Source organism: Cyprinodon variegatus, unplaced genomic scaffold (genome assembly GCF_000732505.1).
Source record: "Cyprinodon variegatus isolate N-32 unplaced genomic scaffold, C_variegatus-1.0 Scaffold96, whole genome shotgun sequence".
Classification (NCBI taxonomy): Eukaryota; Metazoa; Chordata; class Actinopteri; order Cyprinodontiformes; family Cyprinodontidae; genus Cyprinodon; species Cyprinodon variegatus.
In genome coordinates, this window is record NW_015150549.1 from 823110 (window position 1) to 838981 (window position 15872).

Here is a 15872-nt window from a genome sequence, read left to right on the forward strand (position 1 = left end):
TTCATTATAATCATTTAAGGTTGGTAATAATTAATTATAATCATTTAAACCACCTTTTAGTTGTGGATATATTTTGATTAAGATAAATTATCGATTAAGATTTTCAGCTTTAACAATAATTCATAGTCAAGTAAGTTTAATTGCACATTAACTTTTATCAGATCATCCAAAAAAAATAAATAAATACACAAGCAGAGCAAATACAAAATATGCTTTATCTATTTAATATATAATTTCTTTTTTTTTTACGTTTTTGTGTCACTCGTGGCTCGTTTTTTCGACAGTAGGCTTACAGGAAGGGGGTATGAGAGAGGGGGAGAGAACATACGGCAAAGGACCACAGGTCGGAATCAAACTCGGGTCGGACGCGTCAAGGACTAAGGCCTCCGTACATGGGTCGTGCATGTTAACCAGTGCCCCACCTGCATACCCAAATTAGTTTTCTGATTATAAAAAGATAAGAAAAAGTGCTAAGGTAATCTTTGATTTTATCCCCTATTTTTGAGAAGTTACATATGAATTCTGCCCACACTTATTGTAATTTGAGAACCAATTTAAAAAAAAAAAATGTCATCATGAACCACAAGAAAGGTTGCTTTGTGGAATTGAACAGCAAACAACTTGTTGACTACCTCCTTGACATTTGCAGAGCAGATATCCAGTGTAAATAAAACAAGCAAGCAGTTCCTAAGCACATTTCTTTAGCCATCTATAAATAGAACAGCTATACCTACCGCTGCATCTGAATGTGGCTAAAGAAATCAATTTTCTAATCCGCCTGTATTTCCAGTGGATCACTATATGTTGTCCTTTTATCTTTTAATTTGAATAAGGCAACCGTGTTCCCAGGTAATAATAGAGACTAGTCTGTGAGTTGGTCCAAGCACACAACCAAGCTAAAAGATAATCTTTGGGTATGGCTTAATCATCTCTTAGTTTTTTTTTATTGGTGTTCTTTTCTTATTTTACTTTCACCTAGATAGACATTTTACATAAACATGAGCATAAGCAGACACTCTGACTGAGGCCTGCAGAGCTATAAGGCACAAACAAAGCAAAGTTATACATATGCTCACACACTCCCACATACACATATGCAGAGCCCCTAGAACACATGTACTAACGGATAACATATTACTCGAGATATGTCTAAACAAAAGCACACAGAAGAACGGGGGGCTTGACAGATGGCACCTTCCAGTGTGCCAAAACATCCTCCCAGGGCCTGGCTTCCCTTAAGTGGCTATCAGCAGACAGGGAATCGGCTGAGTGAGCGGGTGGATGGATGAGTGATTTCCTTTTTACAACATTCAGGAGATTTTTCTAAAACAATGAATAGATAGGTCTGAGAAACAGCTCAGAGTACATCTCTGTTAAAAAAAAAAAATACAAAAGTTGTTCAGTTCATCATTTAGTTAATAAACCATGTGTCGAACCATGAGACCTATTTTCTGAAGTGGCAAATCATTTAACACTTGCAAATATTTCAAACCTTTGAATCTTACTGGGACCCATTTTTTCTTTGTGCTCTAGCAATAAACAAAGATAATTAGTTTAACAATGTTGCCAAGACACACTAGTACACAAATGAAGACACATGTTTGCCACTTTGCTTATTTCTGACACCTTATATCCCTGACATTTACACCAGTAACTCAATTCAGTTTCAATCCTCTATTGGCTTGAGTAAAGGTCAGCAGATTTGATTTTTTACCACAGTATTTGGTGAAACATTCCAGTGCTCACCTACTTAAAAAATGTATTCCCTGCCCACAGTTTTATAAAATCAAACACCAGCTTATGTAATGCCTTCATTCACACTAGGGTAGTCCCAGTATATTAGCTGTGATACTAGCTGCTTGACTATGATATCAGTTCTGGCTTAATTCATATATAAACCTGATCTTGTTCCACTTGAGAGCTGCCCCATATCGAGAAGAGTCACCAGAGGACTATATCTCTCGGCTTGCTTGGGGGTACCTCAGGCTTGCCCCAGCAGAGATAGAGGATTTGTCTGAGGAGAGGGAAGTCTGGGAATCTCTGCTGAGACTGCTGCCCCCGTGACCCGGTCCCTCTGTAATCCAGAGGCCTATGTCACAAAAGCTGAATTCAGAAATTTAAGGATAAGAGATAAAGCCAGGCTTGCCCTAGCGGAAGGAGTTAATCCAGGCTTCATCTGTTCCAAGCCAAGCCAAGCTCCACAGGTGTAGCTACATTAAGTTTTCTTCACAAGACCATGAGGACAATCAGAGATTTACCTATTCAGCAAACAATAGCAGATTATCTAAATACCTCAGCAGCTTAAAATTCCCTAACCACTTTGCTTAACTAAAAAAAATAAAAAAATAAGAAGTTATTGTTAATTAATTTTCAACCTTAAATGAAAAGTAATAGCTGATATGGTAAAGTTGATAGATTTATATAATTTTTTTGTTCTTATATTTAGTCTCTCTGTTTTGTAATGATTTTAGTCTTTGCCTTTAAAGTGCGAAGCTTCCAAAACAAACCCCGGGGTTTTACATGAAAGTTATTTAGCTTTAGGAACTTTAGTAAACAGATATTGTTTATCACATTTTCTGTTTTTGTTTCAATATTCAAAATCAACTTTTTATGCTCCAAAAGGGTAATAAAAAATACCACAACACGCAGTAACTTTCACGAACGAGAAGATACTGCACCAGGATTAAGTAAGCCTACTGTAGCTGTAAGCATGATTGGGAGCAGGTTAGCTGCACAGAATAAACTACCAGATAACTAATATGTTGATGCCTTTTTGAAATCGAGCTGAGGTTTAATAGGCAAGGATAATCATCTGATCCTGAAAATGAATGTAACAAGAGAGATGAATGTAGATTTCAGAATTAAGAGGAACAAGGCAAATGCTTGAAGAAGTGGTGTTGGTGGAGGGGAATAAATGTTCCCCTGGACAAGAGTCTTGACAAGAGACACAACTGTGAAGATGTTTACTAGAGACTAAATAGCAGCCTCTACTTCCTGAGGAAGCTTAGGTCTTTCAATGTAAGTGGGATCTCTTCTGCTATAATCTGTTGGGGTTTCAGCTTCAGAGCACATGACTTAAAGAAGTTTAACAAGCTGATACAGAAAACTGTCTCTATTCAGGAACTCCTTTAGAACCTCTGAAGAAGACCTTAATAATTCTTCATAAGATGAAGTACATTGAAGACAACCCTCCTATTAACAACAGCTGTTAAAGGAAAAGTCCGGTCAGCAAGGAATGATCAATGGATCATTATCTATACCTAAAACTAATACATTCACTGTGATTTTAATGAATTTAGCGTCCATCCATCCATTTTCTGACATGCTTAATCCCAAATGGGGTCGCGAGGGGTGCTGTTGCCAATCTCCAGCTGTCTATGGTCGAGAGGGTACACCCTGAACAGGTCGCTAGTCCATCAAAGGGCAACACAGAGACAAACAGGACAAACAACCATTCACGCACACACTCACACCTAAGAAGAATTTAGAGAAGCCAATGAACCTAATAGCCTTGTTTTTGGACTGTGGGAGGAAGCTGGGTACCCGGAGAGAACCCAGGCATGCTCGGGGCGAAAATCGAACCCACAACCTTATTGCTGCGAGGCAGCAGTGTTACCCACTGAAAAAATAAAAAATAATAAAAAATTGTCACGACCACTGAGTCCAGGATCTGCCATTTTTGCCCAGATATAGTACTCCTGACATCTTTCGGCGGTGACGCCATGGTGCGGTAAGCCTGGCGCCATTTCCCCTGCTTTACAAGCAAAATCAATGGGAACTACAAGACATATCCTTAATCAACAACAATTATTTAAGATTTACAGAGGACTTCACCATTGAAACGAGAGCTATAGTTAAACTGACAATGTCCATGTCCATGACAATTGAATGCTGTAATAGTGTACATCGGGTAAAAGTGGAAAAACAATTAGTTATTTCACCTTTCCGATTCATGATCCAACATGGGTTTGTTGTTGGATGGCCAACTTGGAGAGGGAGAATTTGTCGTTGAATGTAGCCAACATTTCAAAGAAAAATGTTTTTAAGATGACTCGGATAATAGTGCGTTGTGACAAACCACAGATACAGCATTGGGACTTGATTAACAGCCGATACCACAACGTGACGTCACAAACCGGTAGGTAGCAGTAGTGTTCTTTGACAAACATGGATGTCTCCATTCAAATGGAATTACTCTTAATTAAAAGCACTTATCATTTATTAAACAGTATGGAATAATTTCATATTTAAAATACTTTCAGAAGTTCTGAGTCTGAATATGACCGGACTTTTCCTTTAACATTTACAACAACTTCTTGAAGAAAAACTTTGAGAGTTACATTTCCCTTCTGTATGAAAAAAAAATACATTTTGAACTGAAATTAAATGAAAGGGGAACCTTCCACCAAACTTATTTTCTTTAAGTATTGTTCTTTATTTAGAGCTACCCATCTTTCCATCATCTTCCTCTATTCCTAATAAGAGGAGTTGCCTCACCATGATGTCACAAGTTGTGGGGATTTAGAGTCAAATGTTATGTGCAGTGTTATTTTTATAGCTAGACATAAAGCTTTTTGTATAGAACAAAAAGTTCAGGTTTAGGTAAGAGCTAATCTGAGAAAATTGATTTAGATGCCTCCACTTGGCTTGTGAGAAACCTTAATCATAGATTTTTAATGACTGCTATTTATCAATGGTTGTCTTATCATTGCAACCATTAAAGTCAAATTTGCAAAGTGCACAACTAATTGTTGCTCTGCCAACAGCTTAAGTCTGTTAAGCTGTTGGCTGCTTATTTTATTTCTTATTATTTCATAAACGCCGATCATGAAGATTACTTCTCAATTTTAGATTTTCCCTTTATTTAACCTCGACCTGTGAAGATTGCTTTGTAGATTGATCACCTGCCTCTGCTCTGTCAATAAGCAGTTTAATCTCCAGTGCTGAGGTTACTGGGCATTGCTGTGCTTAAAGGGGTTAAGTCGTGTTATATTACTTTTTTTTTTATTCATACCCCAATAGCTCACTCTAGTTGCATGCAAGTTTTCTAAAGGATTATCATGTTCTGCTTGCAAATTATACGCAACTTTTGTGTTTTAGACTCAATTTCTTAGCTAGTAAAACCCTCTGTATATAACAACAGCACTTGACCAGAAGTATGACACTGAACATGCAGGGATAAACAAGGAAGATATGTGTCTAAGCCAGCTATAGTAGTAACGCTCTGTCGCTCTGTTCCGGGCTGCTCGGTTCAAATGCCTGGTCACAGTCTGTATGTGAATGTATGTCAATTTCGGGGCGTGACAAAAGTACAGGCCAGAACCAAATAAGGCAACATCCCCCAACTTACATCAAATCTAAGCTTTGTTTGAATTCGCCCCTTTTATGGTGGAAGTTTAGAATTCTGAGATTTGCAGAGAAAGGAGGTGTTGATGGGGATTAAACTTCTCTGTACGTCCATTTCACCCACTGAACTACCGTTATTCATCTATGATGATGTAAATTCCGTTTTGCATTCTATGACCCCTTTAATGAAACGGACCACTGGTGCTGGGATTCTATTTAGGCTCCAAAAAGGAGTATCATACATAATAATGGCCGATATTACTGTATGTAGCCTTATTTTATCTTGATCAAGTGTTTTCGGTCTTATTTAACAGGATAATATATATATATCCCACTATGCCCCTTTAAACTCTGTCATAGTTCAAAAAAGCAACATTTTTTGGTAACTATATACCTTATCGCTAAATAAATTTTTATACTCACTTATTTTGTGGAGAGAAAAGATAGACAGACCAGTTCTCTCTAGTTTCACACCAGTCTGGCTTGTATACCTCCATCATCTTCTGAATACGAAAGCACCAACTCTTTATGGTAAGAAAGAAAAAACAAAAAAGCTTTCAGTCACTTAAGAGGGTTAATTTACATTAATTAATTACAAGCATTTCAATATGTAAAAAAAATTAAGCAATTAACAGCATTTTGTGATATGCATAAGAATAGACAGGAGGAAAAGCCTGTTTTAACTCAGAAAATCCATGTAAACTAAATGAATTTATCTTTATTAAACTTAACTGTAGTCTACATGAGACCCTATGCACAGTGGTTACACCTACACTATAATAATCTCAGTGCTCCCCACCACTGCTCTAGGTTCTTGGATGAGAGGAGAAACATCTTCTAGAAAAGTTTATGTCCAGTTGCCTAAGCTGAACTCTTCAAGCCAGTGGTAGGTTTATTCTTCTGAAACCTCTCTCTGCCTCAGTCACCACCATTTGATAAACCCTTCCCCTCACTGTTCAGTAAAGTTAGCAAACTCTCTAGCTGACCGGAATTCGAGTCACATCATACAGTAGCTGCTATAAAAATCCTTGAGGAGGGAAAGAGGCTGAGCATCTCTAAGTGGATGCAGCAAAATGTTGCAGAAAAATACAGATATATACTTAAGACAACAAGTGCAACAGCAAGAGCAGAACTGTCAGTATAAGAAGCATCAGAGCAGAGATAGAGCAGGGTGATAGGTGAGAAACTGCTGACAAAAAAAGAGAGATGACTGAATGAATCCTAACAGACAGGTAAGAACTAGCTGAAGATGTTAGAATTAGCAGACTGAATTAAGATCTAAGAATCCATCCATCTTTTCTTATTTATTCTGTCAGGGTTGTAATAGGGTTGTGGCTTTTTAGCCAAAGGCAGGGTACACCATGGACCAGTCTCAGGGAACACTTAGACACACAAACATGCACACACACTCACACCTAAGGAGAATTTAGACAGGCAAATGAACCTAACAGCCATGCCGTTGGACAGTGTGAGGAAGCCAGAGTACCCAGAGAGAACCCACACCCGCACAGGGAGAACATGCAAACTCCATGCAGAAACACCCCAGGCCATGTATTGAACCCAGCACCTTCTTACTGCAAGGCAACAGCGCTAGCCACTGGGTATTAAGTACTGGCATAATACAGAATATATTTCTGTAAAAGTTTTTGTGCTATGAGAAGACATGTCAGCATTTGTTCTAATATAATGTAACAGAGATATGTTTTTGGTAAGAAGAGGGTATAGAGGTACAGGGTGGGGATGCCTTTATTTGCCTTCAATGTCATACATAGTGATGACCAGATTTACATTTGCCACAATGTATTAAGAGTAGCTCTACTCTAATATAGTTTTAATTTAGTAAAAGTAGAAATTGTGATTCAAAAGAAAAATACTCAAGAATAAGAGTTTTAGGATTCCAGTTTATGTGGGTTGTTTTTGTGTTTTCCTCTCTCCACCACCTGTCTTCCCTGTCCTCGTTGGGCCTCCCTGCACACCTGTGGCTCGTTGGGTCATTACCGGAGGAGTACTTGAGCAGCGGGCTGTCACTACCTCGAAAGAGTGTTTGCCAGTTTTGGGTACTCTAGCCAAGCTGAGATTAGCAGAGTCTAAACCTTAGCATTGTTTCTCTGAGTCTGATCTTGTTTTTGTCTTGCTCTTCGGCAGGAAGCCTTCCTGTGAAACTGGGTAGCCTGGACCTTCTCTTCCTGGAAGGATTTACTGAGTTCACACTGAGCAGGGGAAAACGTCCACATGTAGAAAACCAAGTGACAGTCCGCTCCTTAACTCCTCTGGGTCCAATGTGAGTCTGTCTGTCCGCTCTCCAACAAGTTCCCTCTTCTCTGGATTAAAACCCCCACAAACTGGATTTAAGGATTAACTAAGAGCCCCCCAAACGCGAGTTTCTCTCCAGCATATTCAAGCCTCAGTCATTTATCCTACAGTATTGAACTGATCCCTGTGATCTCCCCTTCAGATTTTCCGGTTCCAGTTCACCAGTCCGCTGAATTCCTGCTTCTTCTTCAGTATTTTTCTTCATTCAATAAACCTGTTAAACTTTGCCCTTGGTCTCTGACTGGTTCTCTGCATGTGGGTAAGATCACTAAAACCAATTATGACAAAGAGATTGTCAAACTGGCCTACTACTTGTGGATTAAATGTTTAAACATGCTTAAAAACATAATATTAGGTGGAAAACATATGATCTTAAATGCAATCATGGAATTTTACAGACTTCAAAAACAAAAGATTAAAAAAATATGATTAAAAAATTATTTCAGGCAGCATAAATGGGCATAAAAAATAAAATGACCAAAAGTTAGATTATAAACAGTAGTTATGCTGTGCTCATATGAGCATTTATTTAATAATTGAGAAGAAGGGTTTTTGGAAATTAAAATGTGGTTTATTTTGTGGATATATGTTTTTTGAATAAAATCCAATTGCATTTAATTAATGACAGACGCTGCAATTAGCTTGCTAAAAAACTGTAATTACATCCAACCATGATTTAAATATCCTGGGGCACAAGGATAGAGTATAAAGTATAGTAAAGGCTACCTTTTAAGAGTATATATTTTTAGTTTTAACCTCATAGTTACCTAATTCACCATAACTTAAATAGCTTTTAAGATTTGGGTTTCACTATAAAAAATGCACAGATTAAAATATAATGCTGTACTTAGTTAGTTTAAACAATAAATACAAAGATGATTTACCACTCACATAGTCTGTTTCTTCATCTAGATCTGTCCTGTCCTTGCGTGCATTGACTTGGGGGAAGACATCAGTTATCAGATGATTGTGATGACCTGATGCTTTTCCATTACAGTCCCTGTGTTCAAGGCCTAAACCACTACCAACTCCCGAGCCTCCCATGAGACTGCCTACTGCCCCAGAACCATTCTTTCTTCCATGATCTTTAATCTGTGTTGGTGGCAGTCCTGGAGCTTGTCCACCTGTGCGGAGCAACTCTGGGAGTTCCAGTGAAAGAGCCCTTCGATCCCCTCTTGCACCAAAATGTTTGGAGAGGAACAAAGAGGGTGGGAGAGGATGATGGGAGTGCACAGGGTGCGAGAGAAGGGACTCTTGCTCTGAAGCATGGTTGTAGGAATAGGGGGAGCGGGTACTGCGGACGCGCAGGCTGCCTCCAACTGGAGGTACTCCACCAGAGCCATAGCTCCTCCTCCCAAGGCTGTTTGAGCTAGACCTACAGTGCAGGGAAAAAAAAGCAGAATTTAAGGCTAATAGATATTATTGACAACCGAAATACAAATGTACAAGAAATCAAGAAATGTCTCTATATTTCCCACAATACTTATTAATGGTAAGCACCAACAGCAGGTTCAAGTTTGGGCTATTCAGTCTTATTAAACTATTAGGAATTCATTAAGATAAAATGTAAAATCGTCTACCTGCGACTCCATACAGACTGTGGAGGAAAAGGACGGCCCCAGTTGTGGTAGTTGGAACTGCGACCATGACGCTAAAACAGAAACACAATAATATATCAAATTGTTTACTGAGAAACAAAATATGCAAGAGGTTAAACTTATCATGCACAGAAAAGTTTGATGCAGAAAGAAAAATACAAGGCACATTTAAAAAGCTGTGGGGAATGGGACAGTCAGTGCTTAAAACAAACAAGGAAATGACAAGTCACAGTGCACTGAGATTAAGAATTTAAGATAAAAAATTATGCCACTTCAATTCCCCAAAAGAAACAGTATTAAAAAGAGGTTTAAATTTTAACATCTTTAGGCCAAAATTGAACATTGGAAAAATGTGAATAAAATCATGTTTCTGATTTTGCAGCATTACACCACTGTAGAATTAATAAAAGCCAAATTAACAAAAGCCAAATGTCTTTGGTTATCTTAAGGTGATTCCGATATGTTTTTGATAAAAACACATATCAAAGACTAGAAAACAATCAGAATCAAATTTTCAAAAGCAGTAGGTAAGGAGGCAAGATTTTTGTCCAATGCATGACAAAATGTAAAGCTTTCAAGAGTCATTAGAAGTCATTATTTCACAAATAGGAAAAGAGTTTTCAGTTCTTCATCAACAAGAAATCATTTTATTTTTGCAAGGTCAGGTTGTGCAAACAGACCACATTATCAAACACAGGAACAACCCATTTAAAAGCGAGAAACTGGTTTTATCACAGCACTGCATCAATTTGAGTCTCATCAACGGCAACAATGATTAGTGTGACAACAACAAAGCAGAGTACCAACAAATGGATCTGATTTACAGCCTGAAGTGTGTTATCATCAAAGTGCTGACTAAATAGCGCTCACAAAACTACAGCTGGAACAGCAAATTAAGTTCTTCATAAACAACTCTCTCCAATGCCTGACATCTGATTGCTTTCAGCACCAAGATGTGCAATTGGTCTATTCTTATCAAAAACCTGAGAGTGTGAAGAAGTGCAAGAATATTTAAATGGATGTTATGGATACATTTTGTTTAACATGATTACCTCTGCGATACGAGGGAGCAGACTCTTGCTATCTCACTGGTATACTTGGCTCCTCAGTGCTAACTCACTTACATGTTAACCTGCACCATGTTGTGTGTGCTTATTCTTTCCCACTATACACTCACACACACAGAGCTTTGTTTCCATGATATATGGGGGTATTTCATTGACCTACTTTTATTTTATATGACCTTACCCAGACCTTAACCCTAACTTTTATCAACATATACCTAACCTTAACCCTAATCTAAACTTAATTCACACCTTGGTGCTAGTCCTAACCCCAACACAAAGCATAGAACTAAGAAATGGTGTTGGGTTTAATACTTATTTCATCTGTTGTGGATTGATTGATGGATGAATAGATGGACATAAAGACAGACAGACAATCAGACAGACAGACAGGGAGAGAGATAGATGAAAGCACATTGAAGCATGTTATTTCATCAAATCAGACCTGCTTCCCAGACAAACAAGAATCCACTTTTGAAATTATATATAAAAAAAAAATAATGCCTTGACAATGTGAACCTGTTTCAAAGGAATAAAGTTCTACATTGTCTATTCACTATATACAAACTTGTATTCAGTTGTTAAATTAGTATCAGAGCAACAGCAACATATATTAGTGAATTTTAGGATTAACCCAACAGAATTTTAAAAACCTCCCAAATGAATTCTACAAGATATTCGCTCTGATATAAAGAGAGCACATGAGTCTCAGTGGATGACAGGGTGACAAAGTACCAGAGAAAGGGAGCGTCTCTCCATGCTGCTCTTCCCCAGACTCATTAGGCTGCTCTTTCTGGATTCATTGGTGAAGCTCTGCTTCTCTGAAGAATAGGATCCCCTGGAGCCATAGAGGGCACCAAGCTCCAGGTGACCGTTTGGTGTTAGAGTACAAATCCTCGGATCTACAGATCATTGAGAGAAGAGAATTATTTTTTTTTTTTTCATTTGTCCCAAAATTTTAAATAGATCACATAATGATCAGCTGATCTCATACAAGAAATGAAGACATTTTAGGTAAAAACGGACATTTACTTTTGTCAGTCTTTCATTTTAGTAAAATAAATAGTGTGTTGAATTGAATATTTTCTTTAATTCATCCATTCATTTCTTTTTGTCTTTTCAATGTAATCTATATGTATTATCTATTTTGCATTTATCAGAACAAAATAGTTAATGTGATGCTTTATAAGAATTGTGATAAAACACTTGCCCTAAAACAAATGCATTTTATTTCAAATGTAATTCTAACAATGGTCCAAAACATTCATTTATTTTCTTTTATAAATTCTACCTTTTATTCCAGAGTTTAAAATGTATTGTAATCATCTTTAGGAAATAAAAATAATTTAAATGTGCCTTTTTGGTAATTAGGTAATGAATTAAAGCTTTTTAATGGCAAAATGATCACACATGGAGAGATTCTAGATGTAATTCTAGCAATCCATTTACTCTAGGGCAATGTTTCAAACAGTTAACTTTTTAAGTTAGGCATTAAAAAAAAAGTTGTGTAAACTGCTTTGAAACAAACTTCTGTTTTTCTTTTATGTTTTTTCTCTTACACCTTAAGTCTGCATAAACCCATAAAGGTTAAAAGTTTAGGCAAACACACAAAAAAAAAAAAATACATTATTTCTCGCTTATGAACAATAGCAACCACTAGCTCATGTAAGATACTTTATTTTGATTGAAAGTGACTGACCTAAAGAGATGATAGCATGACTGTGAGTTGAAAGCATTTTTTTTTTTTACAAACCAAAACCTAAAAAGTCTTCCTTGCTTTTGTATTGTACCCCTATTTGTTTTTATACAAATTAAAATATTTGTTGTTCAAACCATAAAAATATGCAAATCCTCTTTTTATTTTTTCTGCATTTGTCATTTTTTTCCAAGATTTAAAAAGTTTGCAATTTGAATGTATTTCAAATTCCAAATGGTGAAAAAAAAAAGTTGTGGTAGTTATTAAACAATAATTAATTAATTATTTGCAACATTTTTCATGCAAGTTCTTTTCCTCCCTTTTTTTAATCTTCTTTTCTACCTACATGACTTTCCCGTTTTAAAAGGCACATCTCTTTCCAGTTTTTATTTTATTCTTTTACAAATAAATTTATTTTTTTTTGCCTCTAGGAAATTTTACAAACAATAAAAAGGAACAAAATATTTGCAGCATAAATGAGGCAGAACTTCAAATGAGAGAGAAGTGAACTCACCAGACAGCTTTATTGAGTCACGTTTCTCACTCTCATCATAGTTTGAAGAAGAGTGGTCATCATCAGAGTAGGAGCGATTCGCATCACCCTAAACGTGGAGAAAGAAGACATGATGCAGGGAGGGAAGTAAGAAACCACCAGCGTGAAACATCAAAGTAAGGGGACTTTTCAGGGACAAAGAAAAATGCATCTTTTCCTTAAAGAGGAAATTTAGCTTCTAACTCATCCTTCTTACACTGTTATTAACCAAGGTTATAATAACTACACATGGTTTCTACCAACTGTTATTAGGTTTTTCATCATTATTGATGCTCAGAACTGTTTGGATAATTATCATTGATGCCACATAAATCAATTTCATATATAAATGGGTTATTTGCTACTAAGTAACTACCAATAAGTAGTTACTTAGTCACCCAAGAGATTCAGTTTAGTTTTTTCTCTTGAGATTAAATCAGTACCTGCTTAAGATCACTAACACCCTATTTTAGAAATCCTCACAGGTTTGGTTAAGACCTATAGGATTTTCCCTAGAGCCATTGTAACAGTAAAGTGGTTCAATGACTCCTTCTGTGTAGCAACAGCAGCTTGCAAAGGCGTTAGAGCCTGAGGGGGGCAGGCTGACAGGGAGAACTATCAGCACACAAAAAAAAAAAAACAGGAGAGAAGCAGCTTTGAAGACTGGTGTTGTCATGTGTATGAGTGTGCCTGTCATTCACACATCATCATTTCATTCAGTGCAAACCTTATATCATTGAGCTATGTTTAAAAAGTTAACTTTAATGATTATGGATGAATTGAATCTGCATAGAGAAAAAAATCAGAGCTTTGTCAAGCTCCAAATGTCTCTGGAAAAGGTCAGAGTCTAAACTCCTTGACCTCCACAGACAGATGGCTTCCAACTGGAGAGGAGTATGCTGAGAATGCACAGACAGGAGGGGTGTCTGTGTGAGGGGGTTTAACATAGAAAAATGTAATGACATGTTTATAAAGGATCACTTACTTATTTTTTATATGTTGTAATTGTTTGACATGCATTGCAAGATTGATAAGACTACATCTCTTTCACAGATTATAGCAGGAAAAAAAATGTAAAAACAAGTGCAACATTTGTTAAACATAATCTATATAAAGCTGCCTTTGGAAGAAAATAACTTATTGAAATTATCCATAGCCTACGTCTGAGATATTGTTGTCCTTGATTGTATTGTTAATAGGGTTGGCCAATACATTACACTCTGAGCATATTGACATTCATAATACTTTTGTCATAGCACCACTGTGCCTACCAAACATAATTTTTCAACTTGCCACGTCATTTAACACATCTATCACTGCCTTGCAAAAACTGCATCTCTTCCTCTTGGCTTCCATGATAGCCATGAAATAAAATTGACCAGCTGGTTTATTTAAATACACAATGACATTCATTTTTCTTTAAAAAAAACTGTGCTTTAAAGCTTTATTTAGAGTGAATTCCACATGTTTCAGTCACACTGATTAAATGTGGTGTTTAAAAACAACTCAGTTGACAGGAATAAAGATATGATGATGAGCGACATGCCGATCAGCTTCGTTTTTCAATAGATGAAGAACTGCTATAATTATGTTCAAGTAATACAGTTATTGATTCTGTAAAAATTTATTACAATAGGCTTATGCTACGTTTAGATTGAAAACAGCAGACCCAGCGGAAGCAGCTAGTTGACATGTAAAGTCAATGGTTGACGTGCATCAAGGTGCAGCAAACGGTCCCACAGCACGTTTTCAGCAGCAAGAGAAAGCTGACGCAGCACCTCACGTTCTTTTGAGCATCTACAGCAGCCGCTAGAGTAGGAAAAATTGAACTTTTGCTGCTCGACGCGCCACATCAACCAATCAGACAAGCTGATTATGGAGCTGGCAGGGAGACAGACACAGCACTGCTGATGCAGATCGCTATGAACACTCCTCCGAAACAGTTTATTAATGCCTATATTAACTTAAAATGTCGGCAAAATATCCATTCATCCATTTTCCTCCGCTATATCCGGTGCCGGGTCTCGGAGGCAGCAGTCAAAGCAAAGATTCCCAGACTTCCCAATCCAATACAGACACTTTCTTCAGCTGCTCTGCGGGGATCCCAAGGCAAAACCAGGTCAGCTCAGAGACATAGTCCCTCCAGTGTGTCCCGGGCCTTCCATGAAGCCTGCACCCAATGGGACATGCCTGGAACACCTCAAGAGGGATGCGACCAGGAGGCATCCGAAACAGATGCCCGAGCCACCTCAGCTGGCTCCTTTCGACATGGAAAAATAAGGACTCTACTCCGAGCTACTCCCGGCTAACTGAGCTCCTAACCCGATCTCGAAGGGTGCCACCCTGAGAAGGAAATTAGTTTTGGCCACTTGTATTCATGTTCTCGTCCTTTCGGTCATTACTCAGATCTCATGACCATAGGTGAGGGTGGGAACGTAGGTAGATCGGTAAATCCAGAGCTTTGCCTCCTGACTCAGTTCCCTCTTCACTACGACAGTCCGATACAGTGATCGCATCACTGCCAATGCTGCACCGATTTGTCTGTCGATCTCATGCTCCATACATCCTCCACTCGTGAACAGGACACTGAGATACTTGAACTCCTCCATTGACTCTCCATGGACCTGAAGAGGGGAGTCCACCTTTCTCTAGTGGAGAACCATGGCCTTGGATTTGGAGGTTCTTTTCCTCATTTCGTCCGCTTCACACTCGGCTGCAAACTGCCCCAGTTGAACCTCATATCCAAGAGGAATAATGGGGTTTTCGTCCCGGTCGCAGCACACTGGGCCACCTCTATAGAAGGCTTTCTAACTTGCACCTTGTGGTGCTCTGTCGGTGGTGCTCCAGAAGTAGGGGGTCTGGGACCCCTGTAAAGGTCTGTCTACTCTCTGTATGAACGCAGCAGGAGCCGTCAAAATGTTTGATTTTAATATTCTGCTGCCTGCAGTTTGGATTACATACATGAAATACGCCTTCCAGCGGTTGTGAACAGTAGCAGAAAAACCCCCAAGAGGCGACCGGGCCAGAGGCTGGCGTATAACGGGATTCCTATTGACAACACACCGCCACTGTTCGGGGGTCTGAGCGGCTCCGACAGCGAAATAATATTAGTAGGCAGGATCGTAATCTTGATGAACTGACTGCAAAGATGGGGTTTTCAGATGGACTTTTTCACTTAAAAACATGGTAAAGCGACTTTTTACCCACTTATAACAGCAAATATAGCTGACATTGTTACAGGCAAAGAAAGGATAGGGTAGCTCCGCCCAATGCGCATCAGAGCCACTTTTCAACCACCCAGCTAGAGGAGCAAAGATGATTAA

The 15872-nt window shown here is 38.2% G+C and overlaps 1 protein-coding gene across 1 annotated transcript in view; it reads right to left on the reverse strand.

Annotated features, from left to right (window-relative positions):
- cacna1i (calcium channel, voltage-dependent, T type, alpha 1I subunit) overlaps positions 1-15872 on the reverse strand; it is a 223517-nt gene that overhangs the window by 54477 nt on the left and 153168 nt on the right. Inside the window, exons 15-19 of the mRNA XM_015374068.1 lie at positions 12532-12619; positions 11057-11223; positions 9240-9310; positions 8551-9034; positions 5770-5870 (exon numbers count right to left, since the gene is read on the reverse strand). Of these exons, the coding sequence (XP_015229554.1) occupies positions 5770-5870; positions 8551-9034; positions 9240-9310; positions 11057-11223; positions 12532-12619 (911 nt within the window). The remainder of the gene's footprint in view (positions 1-5769; positions 5871-8550; positions 9035-9239; positions 9311-11056; positions 11224-12531; positions 12620-15872) is intronic.